This window comes from Pseudopipra pipra, chromosome 16, assembly GCF_036250125.1.
Source record: "Pseudopipra pipra isolate bDixPip1 chromosome 16, bDixPip1.hap1, whole genome shotgun sequence".
Lineage (NCBI taxonomy): Eukaryota > Metazoa > Chordata > Aves > Passeriformes > Pipridae > Pseudopipra > Pseudopipra pipra.
This window is the reverse complement of record NC_087564.1, coordinates 8,670,514-8,686,335: the sequence shown is the minus strand read 5'-3', so window position 1 is coordinate 8,686,335 and position 15,822 is coordinate 8,670,514. Positions and strand designations below refer to the sequence as shown.

The 15,822-nt window shown below is 42.8% G+C and overlaps 1 protein-coding gene across 1 annotated transcript; it reads left to right on the top strand.

The window, feature by feature from the left end:
• The first annotated feature begins 52 nt into the window (after positions 1–52).
• On the top strand, positions 53–15,821 carry TMC7 (transmembrane channel like 7). Its single transcript, XM_064672931.1, has 16 exons — positions 53–191; positions 348–576; positions 3,319–3,467; positions 3,823–3,990; positions 4,169–4,254; positions 4,776–4,921; positions 5,527–5,674; positions 7,098–7,268; positions 8,745–8,902; positions 9,775–9,892; positions 10,472–10,569; positions 10,886–11,069; positions 11,726–11,856; positions 12,129–12,284; positions 13,598–13,676; positions 14,600–15,821. Exons 1-16 carry the CDS (start codon positions 140–142, stop codon positions 14,657–14,659), a joined length of 2,133 nt encoding a protein of 710 aa, XP_064529001.1. The 5' UTR covers positions 53–139; the 3' UTR covers positions 14,660–15,821.
• The last annotated feature ends 1 nt before the right edge of the window (position 15,822 follows it).

Genomic DNA, 15,822 nt, shown 5'->3' with positions numbered 1-15,822 from the left:
GCCCGGCGGGTGGGGTGAGGGAAGGCGGCCCCACGGGCGGCCTCGCCCCGCTCTGGGCGGCACCCACCGCCCCACGGCCCCGCAGCGCCCGGAAACGGCGGCAGCGGCGCGGGGCTGAGCTCCGGCTTCCCCCGCCGGCATGAGCGGAGCGGGGGCCGCCGCGGGGCCGCCGGGATGGCAGCGGGGCAGCGGTGAGGGCGCGGGGCGGGCGGGCCGGGGGATGGACGGACGGACGGACGGACGGACGGGCGGGACGGGACCCGCGGGACCCAGCTCAGCGCTGCGGGGTCCCGGGTGCCCTGTTGCGGCGACCCCCGCCCCGCAGCCCCCGCTCTCTCCCCCCGCAGGGTTGTTCCTCCCCGAGGACCCGCGCGGTGCCGCACCTGTGGATTTCCTGCAGGAGCTGCCCAGCTGCCAGTCGGCGCGGCGGCGGCGCGGCGGGACCCGGGAGCGCGGGGCGGCCCCGCACGGACCCGCCGGCACCCAGCCCCGGGCGCTGGGGCAGGATGGAGGCGAGCTGGCTGAGCGCCCTGCCAGGGAGCACCCGCTGAGCATCGCGGAGAAGAGGAGATTAAGGTGAATCCTCACGCGTTTTTTCCCCTTGTTGTTTTTTGGTTTTTTGTTTGCTTGTTTGTTTTTAAATTGACCTTTCCTGAACACGACCCCGGTGCGCTGGAAGGCTGAAGCAGAACTGGGTTCAGCTGTATCTGTTCCACCCTGTGGCATGTGGTTCCGACGCCAAGGTGCCCTGGTGCTCTTGGCTGGCACGAGGGAGTCGCTTGCTGGGGGTAGGAGTAAGTTGAATTGGAAGAAATGAGTCAAAATTTGAGTCTTACCTGCAGCAGCCAAACGTGTTTCTTACTGGCTTCCTTTTTTCCCTTTTTCTTTTTTTTTTTTTTGTTTTGTTTTGTTTTTGGTTCAGGGTCTTGTGCTTTCAAGGGTCAGTGTGGGTTATCTGCTGCTATGCGAGTGCTGCTGCTCTTGAGTCTGCTTAGCTGTTCTTACACAATGCACTGCGCTCCCTTTGCTGTGGCTCGCTACAGTTGGAAGGAAGCTTCTCAGGACCCTTTCTTTTTTTCCTCCCTTTTTTCTTTCCATATTCTTTTTTAAACGGCTCTTTCCTGTGCGCTGTGAGCAGTTCCTGCCCCCCTGGTGGTAGCCCCCCGGAGGGAGGGATTGCAAAGAGCATGCTTTGGCCCCGCCTGGGTTTCTCTGCTTGTTGTCTCATGTCTCTGTTGGGCTGAAAGCTGCTGTGAGGAGGGAGGGTACAGGATGTGGTTTTACACTGCCGGGGAACAGCTGCACCTTTAAATCAGGTACCTTGTAGTTCTGTTATGAACCAGGAGAGAGGTGAAACTGCAGTTAATGTCTGGTACTCCACAGAGAACAAGAGCAGCGGGAAACAGCCTGACCCTGGAGTTATGTTTAACCCTATACTGTGTACACAAGAAGTAGCAGAAGATCTAGATCATGGTAAAGGGAAGTGCTCGATACCTTGAATTTTTTTTTTGAAGTTGGGTATTTAAAGCTCAGTTCTTTAAGAAAAAGGAACTGGAGGGAGAAGTGGAGTTGCAATGTCCCAAGCTTGTTTACACATGTTAGCACTGAGAGATTCTGGTGGGGCTTCTTGGCACTTCTACAGATCAGTGCTCTGCATGTTGTGCAGCAGCTGCCAACACAAAGTGCTTGGTATGAACGTCCTGAAAGCTGAACACTCAACTTCTGTAACTCAGATGAATATGCAGCCCACGCCTCTATTTAAAATGCAAACCGAACAGGGGCCAGACGGTTCTCCAGAGTGTCTGTTTGAAACACTACGTGCTGCAGCCTGTAGTTTCCACACTTAAAGCTGAGGTCGTCTGCTGCCTGTTTGATTGTTGTGTATAGGTTTAATTCGGCTTCCTGCCAAAATGCTTATTTTACTTTCAGCTGAGTAGGATAAGCAAACTGGCAACAGCACACGTGGCAGTGGTGTGGCAGTTGCATCACTTAGGCGCTTTAGGGTTGTGTACAAAGTCTTTTGTGTACAAAGTCTTGTGTACAAGTCAGGGACCCCGGGCACATGGAGCTCGTCAGCCCTGTAAGGGCATCCATCTAAGAGAAGGTCACTCTAAAAACAAACCCACGTCCCGAGGACCTCACTCCCACTGTCTGAGCTTCGCTCAGCCCCGGCAGTTGAACTTTAGGATTAAAGGGTGGGCTCAGTTCAGCGCACACTGTGTCTCACCTAAAAAATCCACTGCGCAGGCTCGAAAGGTAATGACCTTTCCCAAATCTTCGTTCGTGAAGACTGGCCATACAGAGTCTTTTAAAACTGAAACCTTTGTCTTCTACCCCAGCACGGTGTCCGTGGGCACTCAACTGCTGCCCTTCTTCGGTGGCACCAGAGGCTGGAACAGCATTTGCTCATACAAGTCCATCTTCAAGTTTTCTGGGAAGTTTTGTCCATTTTCCAGGTTTCTTAAAAGAAACAATAAAATGCAAACTCTGACCCACTCAGAATTCTCTTTAGTACTGTTGCTGACCATGCAGCAATTTCTAAAATGCAAATGTATGCATATAATATGAAAATCCATAAGTGAGAAGTAGTTAAAAATTACAGACAGTGGCACATCCTCAGTCTTGTTTGCAGATTGTTATTAGAACAGTGCACCCCCAGATGTGGCAAAAACTACTTTCTTAAATTCACTGAGTTGGCACTTCCCAGCAAACTTTTCAAAAAGCTATTAAAACTGAATAATGAAAAATTAATTATTTTAATAACATTTGTTTTCTGTTATGTGCTGGAATGTGATATAAAAGTTAGAATTATAAAATCAAAATGAAATATTTAAGTCTCTGTAATGTGCTTTCTCTCTCCTTTCTTCTTTTTTTCACACAACATACTTTAGATAAATATTTTAGAGAAATTTTTTAAGAGCCTCTTGGTGGAGATGCTGAGGTCAGAAGTTTTGAGGAAAGAATCTTCTCTTCCTTTTCCAGCCATTTGTAAATATGAAGTCATTAATGGCAGCTTCCCTGAGATCCCACTGGGAAGTTCAGATACATATTTTTTTCTGTGTTGTGCTATTGTCAATTGGGTATTTTTTTTTCTCCGAGAGAGGCAAGTGTTTTTTTTGAGAGAACTTGCTGTATTTGAGTGAAGCTGATGTCACCATTACCAGGAGGATCAGATGGGGATGGTCTGTGTGTGTTACTCCAGCTCCCAGCACTGTGCTCTCCCCTGAAGGCTGCAGGCAGGCTCCATCGGGCTGGGCCCTCTTACATGCAGTGAAAAGTTATTTCTCGTGCTCAGTAACTGTATTTCTTGATTCTCAGGGACTCTCAGCAGGCTGATATAAAATATTTATCTAAATGGAACAAGTGGAAAAAAGCTAACAGTAAATCATTGAAAAAAGTACTCAGTGAAGCCAAGGGGTTGTCATCTTACCTGGTGCTTTGGCGACGTGATATTCACAGCATTGAAGGTATTTGCTGTCTGATGTCGATTTCTCCTCTTCAAAATTGCTTCTGTTATTGGCAGTATTACATGTGTGAGTGTAGTTTCAGATATAACTACATGTGTTTAAGAAGTTAATTTCTTCCCTTATTATTGCTGAGTGTAAAATCCACGATGTGCTAGAAGGAAATATATATCGGAGAAAATTATTTAAAAGTCCAGCTTGCTTTTCAGTTATATTGCTAAAAGTCTGAAGTACTTAGAACTGGCTTTAGCAATGTTTCTTCAGTTAATTCAATGTAACTTAAATGATAATCTGCCCATTCTGTATTTTCAATTATTTTATCATCTTAATTATTGACACCTGTTTCTTTTATTCCCAGGGAGATTTGGTACTGGCATCCAGTCCTACTTCTCCTTCCTGCGTTTTCTAGTCCTGCTGAATTTTATAATTTTTATCCTGATGTTCAGTTTTATTACTCTTCCCACCATCATTTCTGACTATGGAATATTCAACAGTACCGTTGCTAACACTTCTCCAAAGAACACAGGTAAACATCCTCTCTGTGTACAGCTGTTGTAAGATTCCCACTTTCCATCAGCTTCTCCTCCACCTCCCAGAACAAAGAAATGCTTTTTTGTAAGAATGTACCATGTTTGAATTAACTAGATTTTGCAGTTCAGTGGGCATTGTGATTTCAGTGACTTTTCATGCTTTTCTTTTGACAGATTATAACTGCTCAGTTTATGAACCTAGTGGTAATAAGGGACTTGTTTACTTCTATACTTACCTCCAAGATTTGCTCAGTGGCACTGTAAGTAATTAGGTATTTTTTTTTAATTAAGTTTCTCTGTCTTGCATGACATTTAAAATGTGAAAACATTTCACTAGTGGAACGAAGCTTTGATAATTTTGAAAAATGGTAAGGCATCACTGGGGTAAATTAGCCTTTATCTGTGAGAAGGGGAGTTTTCAAACTGACTAATTACTCAGCAACCACAAGGCCTGGCTGGCCACGTGCTGCAGCCTGGCCTCTCCTCCCCAGCTGCTAAACCCTTGTGTATTCTGGAGCACACTGCCTATTGTGCTCTCTGTGTAAGGTCCCAGTGTTGTGTCCTAGAGCTCTTTGACTGGAGAGGGGAGGAATTCTAATCACACAGTGTCTGCATCACAGTTTTGTAGAAGCAGGGACAGTATTTAGAAGCTACAGACTGCTGTAGCTTGCTGAGGGCCTCAATTTTAAATTTACAAAATGATTGCTTAATGCCAGGTTGGATTTAACAGGGCAGTTGCTGCTGCTGTTACATATTCTGTTTCAAATTTATGTTTTCCCAGGGATTCCTTGAAGTGACAAGATTGTTCTATGGCTATTACACAGTAGATGCTGTATGGATCAGTGTCATGAGGTACAACTTGCCCCTGGCATACCTCCTGGCTACATTTGCCTACCTTGCATTAAGTTTCCTATGGATAATAAAAAGGTAAAGATGTTGATGTAGTTTATTTACTGCTACCTATTGCACAGTTTACATTGTATTCCTACTTGAAGGGAACATGCTGCATTCCAGAACTGTTTTATATGGAAATAGAGAATCTTCTGCTTGAGGATGCAGTGCCACAGTAGCCTTTGTCTGTGCTTGGGAAGCAAGAGCCAGCAAAAATAAAAAAAAAGAAAAAAAATTGAAGTATCAGTTTTTCATATGTACACATACATATAAATAAAAGGCCCTCAACTATACAGTAGTTGTTGGGTGATTTTCTTTTGGGGTTTTTGGCTGTGGCTTTTATTTTCACCCTCTCAAGTTTTCAGAGCCAGCTCTTTGCAGTGTCAGAGAAGCGCTGGGTGAGGTGAGAAGGTGTGACTGTGGCTGAGTGCAGGGGGGAGTAACCTGTGCCAGTGAGGTTCAGCTGCTGAGAACCTCTCTCTGAAAGCCTCCCAGTGCCTCACTGATGCAAAGCAAGTGCAGCAGTTTGCTCATAGAGGGGGTCGTTCAGTCTTTGATCAGCCAGGTTGCTTTGGTGTAGTTTTTTGCTGTGGATAAAATATGTCTTCTCGTGAATGATATAAAGTTTTATTTTTCTCTAGGTCTGTGGAAGGATTTAAGCAGAATTTAGTGCATGATGCAGACCCATTTCAGAGTTACTGTAACAAAGTCTTTGCAGGCTGGGACTTCTGCATTACAGATCCCAATGCAGCTCAGCTAAAACACCGTAGCTTACAATATGAGCTCCAGGTGAGTAACTTCCATCTTTCTGTGATGATGGTTTCTTAAGTGGCTAAAATAGAGAGGTGTGTAATTTTGCAGATAATGGAATAAGGTTAATAAGGACTGAAGTAATTTGTTTTGGGGGCAGGGCAGCCCACATCCTCTTGCTTTCTAGGTAGTTGAAATTGGGGTTATCAGCCCTTCCCCCATCCACTGGGGACTGAGGCCGACCTGTTGGCTGCTTGTCTTATCTGCCTCTTCCTCACACTCCAGTCCTGCTTCCTGTGTTAGTTTCTACATAATCCAACAGGAAAGGCTGTCCCAGCTGTGGGCAAAACCCTTGTACTGTCAGGAATCAGTCTGAGTGCTCTGGGTTTTAAGTGTGCAGTGCAGTAGGCAGTTATTTGGGGAGGAATAAAATTCAAATGGTACTCCTCATACAATTTGAGAGTGTTGCTGCAATAAGAAGATACTGAAAGACTTTTCACTTAGGTGTCTTTGGCACATGTGCAGATACAAAATGCTGATGCAGCTTAGATTTCCCAAAACCTCTGAAAAAAGGGTCTGAAAGGCTTTTTTGGTGAAACAAGTACCTTCTTTTTGCTCTCTGTACACTGGAAGTGGAGATTTGTGTAGTGAAACAATTACCTTTGAGAAGATACTTCCACTTCAAACCACAAAGCAGTAATTACAGATTTCATGAATTACAGTGAGTTGCTTTCTGCTCTAGTGAAGTTCACAGCCATCTTTTTTCATCATATAACCAGAATCTCCTTTACTTACCACACTTTTGCCTCTAGAACTCACACTTTAGAAGAACTTGCCCCTTAATATTGCTGTTTGATGGAAATAAATCCTCAGAAAATACCTGGGTAATGTGTGGGTCTGCCCAGGTTAAATTGCCTTCACAGGCAATACTGTCTTTTCGCATCAGATAAGGTGAATTATGTCAAGTTTTCATGAGAAGCTGCTCGAGACTGTACTTTCTTCTCTATGTGCCACCCCCCAGTTTTCCTTCACAACGAGTAGGAGAAGGAAATTTGAGCCATAGTGGTGAGGACTGGTTACTTACCTGCAGAAGTAATGAGGTGGGGGAGCTGATTTACTTGTTTCAGAGTTTAGTACCAAGCTATCTGAGATCTGTCTGTTACCACGAACATGCAAACTGTCTTTCTGTCCTCAAGGAAATATGTTACTGATCTAGCAAAGATAGGAGGATTGCAAGACACTTGTCTGTGGCTGCAGGGCCCCCAGCCTCAGGAGGCTGAGCACACAGGGACTTTAATTCCTGGGTGGACCCATTTGTGTAAAGAAAAAGGCACTCTCAGTTCTGTGTGCTGACCCTCCTAGAGCAGGCTATGGATTTGCACATGCCAGAGGTAGAAGATGTGGTGCCAAGTGTTGTATGCTGCACCAGAAAACTGCATCTTTTTTTTTCTTTTGTTTGTAGATGGACTTGGAGGAAGAAAGACTGAAGCAAAAAATAGCTGACAGGACAATAAAGGAAGAGCTACGCATCTACTCTCTGAGAATATTTATAAATATAATTGTTATTGCCATTTTATCAGGATGTTTTTATTCTATTTATAGAGTAACTGTCTTCTCTCAAGAAAAGTCCAATGTGAGTATCAGAAATGACATTAGGACAGATTCAGTCGAGGCTGGTGATTACAGCAAGAGGAACTATTGTGAAAGAGTCAAGTATCTTAATATAGCACCTTTTATGCAAGGGATCTGAAAATGCTTTGTACAGACAATTCTTTTTAGTAGGAGAGAGCAGGAAAGATTAAGAACCATGTGCAAATAAAAAAAAAAAGCCCAGTAATGTCTCCCTTTGCTGCAGAGGCTTCGGTGTCAAGTGCCTGGGAGCTAAGGCAGCTGATAAGAAGAGCAACCCTCACTTCCCTTCCCATGTAACTGTGCTCACCTCACTGTGACCTGCTGGGTCTGGGCAGTGAACTGGCTGAGGGAACTGATCTGCTTAAAGCAAACTTCATGGTGATCAGCTTCAACATGATCTGGTTCACTGCTCAGCTGCAAAACTGCACTGCCAGGGAAGGCAGAGCAGAGATTGTGATCTGTATTGTGACTTGAGCTACCGCTATGTGGGGAAACAGGAAGGCTTTGAACACAGAGAAGTTTTCAAAATCAAAGGTTCTTGCATCAGTAGGGAAAAGAATCAGGTTGGGTGGGGTTGTTGACCCCTGGCAGGACAAGCAGACAAAGAGTGCTTCAGAAGCAGATCAAGAGCAGACAACAGTTATGACAGTTTTGCAACAGTAATTGACTTCTCTGTAGGACCCCAGGGTTCAGCCAACCTGGTAGGAATGGGGACTGCACTTTTTCTCTCCCCTGTGTTTGTTGCTGATGTGATGGGCCTGGCTGTGCATGGGGAAAGTTATGCTCATGGTGGACCTAACTCTTAACTTCTGTAAACTGCAAGGACTGTAGAGACAGAAGCAGGAAACGGGGACTAACTGTGTCAGAGATATTGTTTGAGGGCAAAGGAGAGGACAACACAACACTGAACAACTCAAAAACCAGCTTCACTTAGTGTGGGCTTTATGCTTAAAGGTCTGTATCCTGACCTTGCCTAAATGAGCAGGTAGAAGGGCTTGTCAGGATGGTAGGAAAGTCAGGGGAACTGCTTGAAAAGTGTTTGCACTTTGGGTAGGTGTAAAACTTGGTAGCCTTGGTGCTGATTAGCAACACAGTCAGACACACTTTGAACAGAAGCTTTGGGGAAGCACAGAAATACTCTTACCTGGAGGTGGAGGGAGTTACTGGTCAAGGGAGCAGGAGAAGGCAGGGGTGTGTAGCAGCAAACTGCAGAGATGGATAGCAGTGATCAGGATTGCAGTACATAGAATAGAGATTTCCATGAAACTTGCTTGTCTAGGGGTATTCGGAATCAGATGGGTTTGCCATTCATGTTATATCTGATTCTTACTGCCCAGTGCAAATGTAGGTGGAGAATGCAGACAGAGTAAAAGATGCTGCCTGAATCCTGGACAAGAGAGGCTGGTGGGTAGCTGGAGAGAGCATGGTGTCAGGAAGATGTGTTGAAGTATTGTCTTTCTCGTCTCTTCTTGTGCAGGACATCAGCAATACGAACTTCCAGGCTAATCTCTTAGTGCAGTATTTGCCTTCAATAGTGATCACATTGGCCAACTTCATTGGTCCTCAGATCTTCTCATTTCTGATCAAATTTGAAGATTATTTACCAGCCTTTGAGATCATACTGACACTCATGAGGTAAAGATGTTTTTACTGTGGCCTTGGATGTTGGAACAACTTGTTCTTGGTAGGTTATATGTGTTGTAAACATTGAAATATCAAGAAGCAGAGAAGTTGGTCATGGAAACCAAGCAGGCACTGTTTGGCTAATGTTTAGTTGGAAACTTTACATCTGGGAACAATCTGTTTTGATGACAGTGCAGTGCAATCATCTCAGTGTCCAAGTTTTTCTCTCAGTCCCGTTTAGCTGTGTGGTCTGGACATCTTCAACAACCTGAATAGTCAGTAAAGAATTTGTGGCTGCAGAGCTGTGGATTTACACTGCTCTGTGTGCAGCAGTTCCCTTGAATGAGCAGATGTGTATGTACAGCAGTGACCAAAGCACAAGGCAGAAGTTAAAAGTTTTGGGGTAAAAGATACTTTAGTGTGAGAGCATGAAGAACTGGTGTTTGGCAGCTTAAGGCAGTGAGGTCTGGGTTGAAGCATCTGAACTCTGCAAGCCTGTCCTTTGTATTTCTGATTTGGCTAAGTGCCTTGGAGGGCCTGAAGCTACATGAGGTGGAAATGATGCACACAGAATTGTCACCTGGCCTCCCAAATTGTACTTGAGAGAATTGCAACCCATTGCAGCATCAAGATCTGCAGCTGAAATGACTGATCGAGGAACCATATTGAGAAAAGAAACAAGGGACTGTAGCCTAAAGCTGGGAAAGTGAAAAGCAATTTAACTTACTACTAAGGAAAGAAATGTGTTTATTATCTATCTGGCTGTTCTGTTAAAGCTCTTCATGACCCTTTTTGTGTTTCAAGGCTTCCTTGGACTCCTGTGCAAAGTGAGCCAAGTGGCTCTCTTTTGGCAGGTTTGGAATTAAGTTTTGCCTTTCTTCCAGGTGTGTCTTCCTGCGTTTGGCCAATATCGGTGTTCTCTTGTTCTCTCTGTGGAGTCAGATCTCCAACTGTGCCGCTGACAAGTGTGAGCCCTGTGGATACAATTACAAACTCTATCCTGTAAGCAGATTTATCTTGCTCTTTAATCATCTGAACCTGTGAACAGAGATTTGTTTTCCGTGAGAGTTGCTTGCCTAGAGGTGTTCAGTATCAGCCCTGGCGTTGCCATTCATGTTATACCTGGTGCTGATTCTCACTGCTCAGTGCAAACCAGTACAGTTATTACATGGATCTTTTGTTTGTCTAAAACTTGGAATTAGTCCAGTGGCAGATGATCATTTAGCACAGATTTTCTGTCTACCTTGAGTGTTGTTTGAAGTGGCTGGGTTTTGGAGACAGTTGTGCTGCTGCTTTTTGCTCTGATAAGGCAAATGATTTTTCCTCAAAAAAAACCCAAAACAAAACAACAAAATTACACAAAGAGGAAATAACCAACCACCCAAACCAGACAAAATCCACCAAAACAAACAAGTGAAAAGCTTGGCATGGGAGCTCTGAAACTTTAAATATTTTAGAAATGGGAGTTAGTTTGAACTTTGTGGTGTTAACTGAGACGTTTGTTGCTTTAGTGATGGACAGATTTATTTTTCACTTGTTATTTAGACTGCTAATCTTGTTTTTCCTGACTTGTTTTTATAGTGCTGGGAATCTGACGTTGGACAAGAAATGTATAAACTGATGATATTTGATTTTATTATAATTCTGGGTATGACCCTGTTTGTGGACTTTCCTAGAAAGTAAGTATCTCTGTTTTTTGAGCATATTTTGCAAATGACATATGAAACATATTTTCTTTTTTCTGTTATTAATTCCTCTTAGTTCTAACCAGGTTACCAATTTTAAAATACACATAAACTTATTTCTGGTGGTTTGAGTACTTGTTTGTTATTCAGGTGGCTGTGCAGCTTTTGATATTTGAGACTTTTTTTCTTCAGACACTTTCTGTAATGTTTTCTAATGCTTAAATGATAAATTCTGTGTGTTCCAAATGTGTTAGAATTCATCTGAGCACTATAACTTAAATTTAGGACTAATGATGTCCTTTGGTTTTAGGTTGTTAGTTACTCATTGCTCCTGCAAGCCAGTTCAGTGGTGGGGATTGTCGGAATTTAGAATTTCTGACAATGTCCTTGAAATCATTTATGGGCAGACTATTTGCTGGATTGGAACCTTCTTTTCACCACTTCTCCCTGCAATAGCAACTGTTAAATACTTCATCATCTTTTACATTAAAAAGGTAATGAAGGTCTATGGTTAACAAAGAAAACTAAGCACATCTCCGTGGGTTTTGTAATATAGGTATTTAGGTATGCAGGTGATCTAAAACAAACAAAAACCCCTAAAAACACCTGTGGATGCAGGGTACTGGAATGAGGCAATGGTATTCCATTTTCTGTAGGTTTTGTACTCTTTAAGTGAAGGTAGAATTTTGCTTTGAGATCAAGCAAAGCCACATTTCAGTTACTACCTCTTCAATTATTTGTCCTTTTTTTTTTAGTAAAATCTTTTTATGTACCAAAGCTACTTTACAACACTTTCCTGCAATAATCTATTTATTAGCAACACAGCTTAGAACCTGGGCAAAATTTTGCAAAACAGCTAAAAATTTGGAAGCAAAATGGAAAATCCAAGCTGGGTTGGGTGTGTCTGTTGACTGTGAAAGTACATGGGGTCCCCTGGAACAAATTCTTAATCAGAATAGGAGACTTAGACCAAAATGTAAGGCGTTCTTGTCTTAGCCCTTTTCAGCCCATGTGCATCAAAGGAGGGTGGTTGTGTGGTAGCTGGTAGCACGTTTGAGAATGGAAAATTCAGCTGATGGGGAAAGTATACTTGGATTTATGTATGTATATAAATGTACTGGTAACAGTCTTGATGGCTTTCCCTCCTCAGATCAGTTTGATACATGCACGAAAACCTGCAGATAGGCCTATCAGGGCATCAAGTTCCAACTTTTTCTTCCTGGCAGTGCTGTTGATTGGGCTCATCTTGGCTTTTATTCCTGTGGGAGTCAGCATAGCAAGGTAAGTGACAGCTTAACTCTTCTGAAGGTGACACTTGTTCTAAAGTTGTCAGTTCTGTAAAAGCAGACACATGACTTTGGAATGATAAATTCCAATGAAATATATAGTGTATAATACATCAAATTATAACTCAGTTCATATAAACAAAAATTACAGTTTTAAAGACACAGGACACTTTTACCCCATGGGCAAAATGGTGCTGGGCTTGTGTTGGATTATTTTATCTTTACATTTTGGTGTCACATCTTCTTTCTGTTCTGCTTCTTTGACAGTATCCCCTCCTCCAAGGCATGTGGGCCATTCAGGAATTTTAACACTTCATGGGAAGTTGTTCCAGATACAATACGTGGATTTCCAAAAGGTCTGCAGCAGGTCCTTTTTGGCATGGCATCAGAAGCCTTTGCAGTGCCTTTTTTTATGGTCATTTGGTGAGTACTGTGGAGACCTGATTCACTTATGCAGCTTCATTTCCTTCCTTACTGAACTAATACCAAACATCCATTAGACCAGATTTTTCATTTGCAGTCAAAAGGATCGAAGCACATGTGAATCTTCATCCCTTATGTCTTTGCACTCAGTAGCTTTATTCCATTTCCTCTCACTTCCCATATCTAACAGTGTCCTCCTCAAAAATGTTAACTGCAAATCCTCTGCAAGTTAGCATTGTAAGCTCTGTGATCACAATTCCTCTTCACAAACCTTAGTTTTAAAACACCAAACAAACATTAAACAACACTCTCAAAACAGTAATTCTGTAATATAAAATTCAGTATAGAATCATAAAATTTTTAAGGTCAGAAGTCACCTGTAGAGAGCATCTAATACAACCCTCCTATTCAAAACAGAGCCAAATAGAGCAGGTGTTCCAGTATAAAGTGTTTTTTCTTATGTTTAAATGGAATTTTGTGCACTTCAGTGCAAATTTTGGAGCCTTGTTACCTGATGCTTTCTACAACTTCTACACTTGAGAAACCATGCAGTTTATTTCGGACTCCACCCAGCCCTTTCTTTCATAGTACATGTTTATGTGTTCTCCTCAACTGGATCTGTTATTACGTATACAGGAAATCTCAAGTCCTCTTTGTTTGTTTTTTCTTTTCTTTTTTTACTTTATCATAAAGCCTGTGCAAAAGGTGAAGGATGACTTGCACTCTACCCTACTGCTTATTATTTGGAAAAGAAAATACATGATTTATATAGGCATTTCTATTGTTGTGGTTCTTGTTATTTTTCATCATTTAATGCACTGTGGATAATCAGAGTCACAGATTACACTGGGATATGTGATATACAGAATGGCTGCCATACTCATCTGTGGCTGCTTACCTTAGTTAGAAACCCCAATGGGAGCAGAGTTACTCCAGTGAAGCCTCATTAAACCTAATTTCTCAGGAACACCCCCCCCATACATACACTTGGAGCAGGGCAGGAACTGACAGTCTAGACAGAGCTGTCAGAATGCAGCCTGTAACATCTGTGTTGTGCCTCCCCGTCCCCTGGCACTCCCTAACACAGGCCCTGCCTGCTGGCAGCACAAATCTCTCAGCAGATGCTTTTGAGCAGAGCTATGCCCAACCTACCCCAGCAGCATAGTGATTTTTTTTTTAAGAAATGTTTCTTTTCTCCAACAGCTTCTCATCTGAACCCACAAACTGACCATTTCTCTAGCCCGTAAGAGCCTTTTTGTGACCGATGGTGTTTTGCATGATGCTAACATACAGTGTTTGTTTGTTGTTTGCAGCCTCATTATGTTCTATTTTATGGCCTTGGCTGGAGCACACAAACGAGTGGTTGAGCGGCTGGAAGAACAACTGGCTTTGGTAAGATTTGACCCACTTTACTGGCACAACAAAGAGAACTTTAGGGGCACAGAAATGAGGCATGCAGAGGAACAGCGATTTTTATGGTCTCCTGGATACTTGGTGTTTGCACAGGCAGTGGAGAATGTTTTACAAATTACACAGGAAAATAACCAAAGAATTATGGTATTTCACAGCAGAGTTGGTGTTTCTCAGTGCAGTTCGTTTTCCTGGGTATCAGCTGCAACTGCACCAAGGTCTGGTTATATCAGGCAACGCACATGCAAGAAATAGGCCTCTGAGAAGCTGTGTCTGTTTTTCATCTGTTGCCTTGCTTAAATCCACCCATCCATGTGTTTTTTCTGCCAAAAGAAAACCTGAATCTTGTGCTTCCTGTCCCCTCCACCATCTTGCACAACCCCCACTTCTGTTTCCTTCTCTGGCCTCACAAACAGGCACCTGACTCCCTACCCTTCCCTCCAGGCCTGTATTTCTACTGCATCATGTCTGGTCTCGTTCCTGAGAGCAGGTCCCAGCACCTCTTGAGCAGGTACTGAAAGTGGAACGAGTCCCTGCTAACCAGTACTTTGGGGAAGGACTGCTAGTGCAGAAATGCTGCTTTGTGGCCATCAAAAGCCACTGCCAGGTTTGGCATCACTCGTGTGCTGTGCTCTGACAAACTGCTTGAGTTGGAACCCAGCTTCACTACTGAGACTTCTCACTTTCTTAGGAAATAGCCCATTTCTTGGTAATGTGAGAAAAATGAAGTCAAGGGTATTGTAAACTTAAAATTGTTCAAGCAGTTGAGAGTGTTCTGGGAACCACTAATGAGAGTGCAATGTAGTGAGCACACCTATTTATTTCTAATAAAGACATGAGCTGTTCATAGATAACTTGCATTAAAACTGTTCATGTAGAGCATACTTTTTATTCTGTCTTTCCAGGAGAGTCGTGACAAGATGTTCCTAATCAGAAAGATAACAGAAGCTAAGAGGCGTCCTTGAAAACCATGAAAGCCAAAAGAACTTGACTTCCTGAAACTCCCAGAACCACAAGATAAGAGTAGAAGCATCTGCAGCACCAAAAAATTGAGCAGCTGACTGGCACCATGGCACTGCAGTCTATTGAATGGACACTTGTGGTCTTAATCTTGATTAAGCCAGTAGGGCCTAAAGTTTCCAAAACTGGACATTCAGCTAATTTAGACGTGTTCAAAAAAATTAGGTCTGTTAGACCTGTTCAAAAAATTGTATGGTAGGACACTTTATTGCTGCTCCAGCTTCAGGGTTGTTGGGATTTAAGTCCCTATTTTTCCAAGGAGTTTGGGTAAAATGTGATCATAACTGAAACTCTCTTGTACTGTTTTTACAAATTATGCTCTAAGAATCATGAGGGAGGGAAAGGGTATGGTACTACATGTTTCCAACTCCCTTCTCTTTTTAAAACTGAAGCAAAAAAAAAGATGTAGGCAAGTATTTTGAAACAGTGCATGGGAGAAGAAAATACCACAGATGGGTTTGAAATCAGTTTTCTAAATATTTTTAGAGATGAGGCTTTTCTATTTATTTTGCTCTGAAGTAGTGAGTGCGGTTGAACACTGGATAACGTTGCAAAATGGCTCAGAGAGAACAATATAAATGATTATTATGTGTTATGATAAAAGACCTCTGAATAAACACTGGGGTGTAGGAGGAGAAGAGCAGCCAGGTCAGCAGGCACAGCCCTGCTTGGGCACCAGCTGCTGTGGAGGGGCCTTTTTTTTCTTTTTCTTTTTTTTCCCCCTCTTTTTAATGTTTTAAAGCATTATTATTTGTGTTCTATTCTTGTGTGAGCATCTTGACTACTGTTCTTTTTACTCTAAAATGTGAATATTTAAGAGTTATTGGTTGGTAGCACTGTGTGTCAGTGCCCCTTAATTTCACATTTCTTCTTGCTTATCTGCATTGCTGGGGCCATGTGAGTCCTAGCAGTGTGTTCCGGGAGGCTACTAACAAAGATTCCTTTATTTAAAGATTGATGTTAAGGATTTTCTGTACAGAATTGTGTATATTCCTTGAAATCTGCTCTTTGGTTAATGTGAGACACTATCCTTTTTATGTAATGCTCCGGGATGTTTTCTGCCTTCATTTTAAAGAGATTAGCGTTCAATAAATGTTCTATTTTTTAC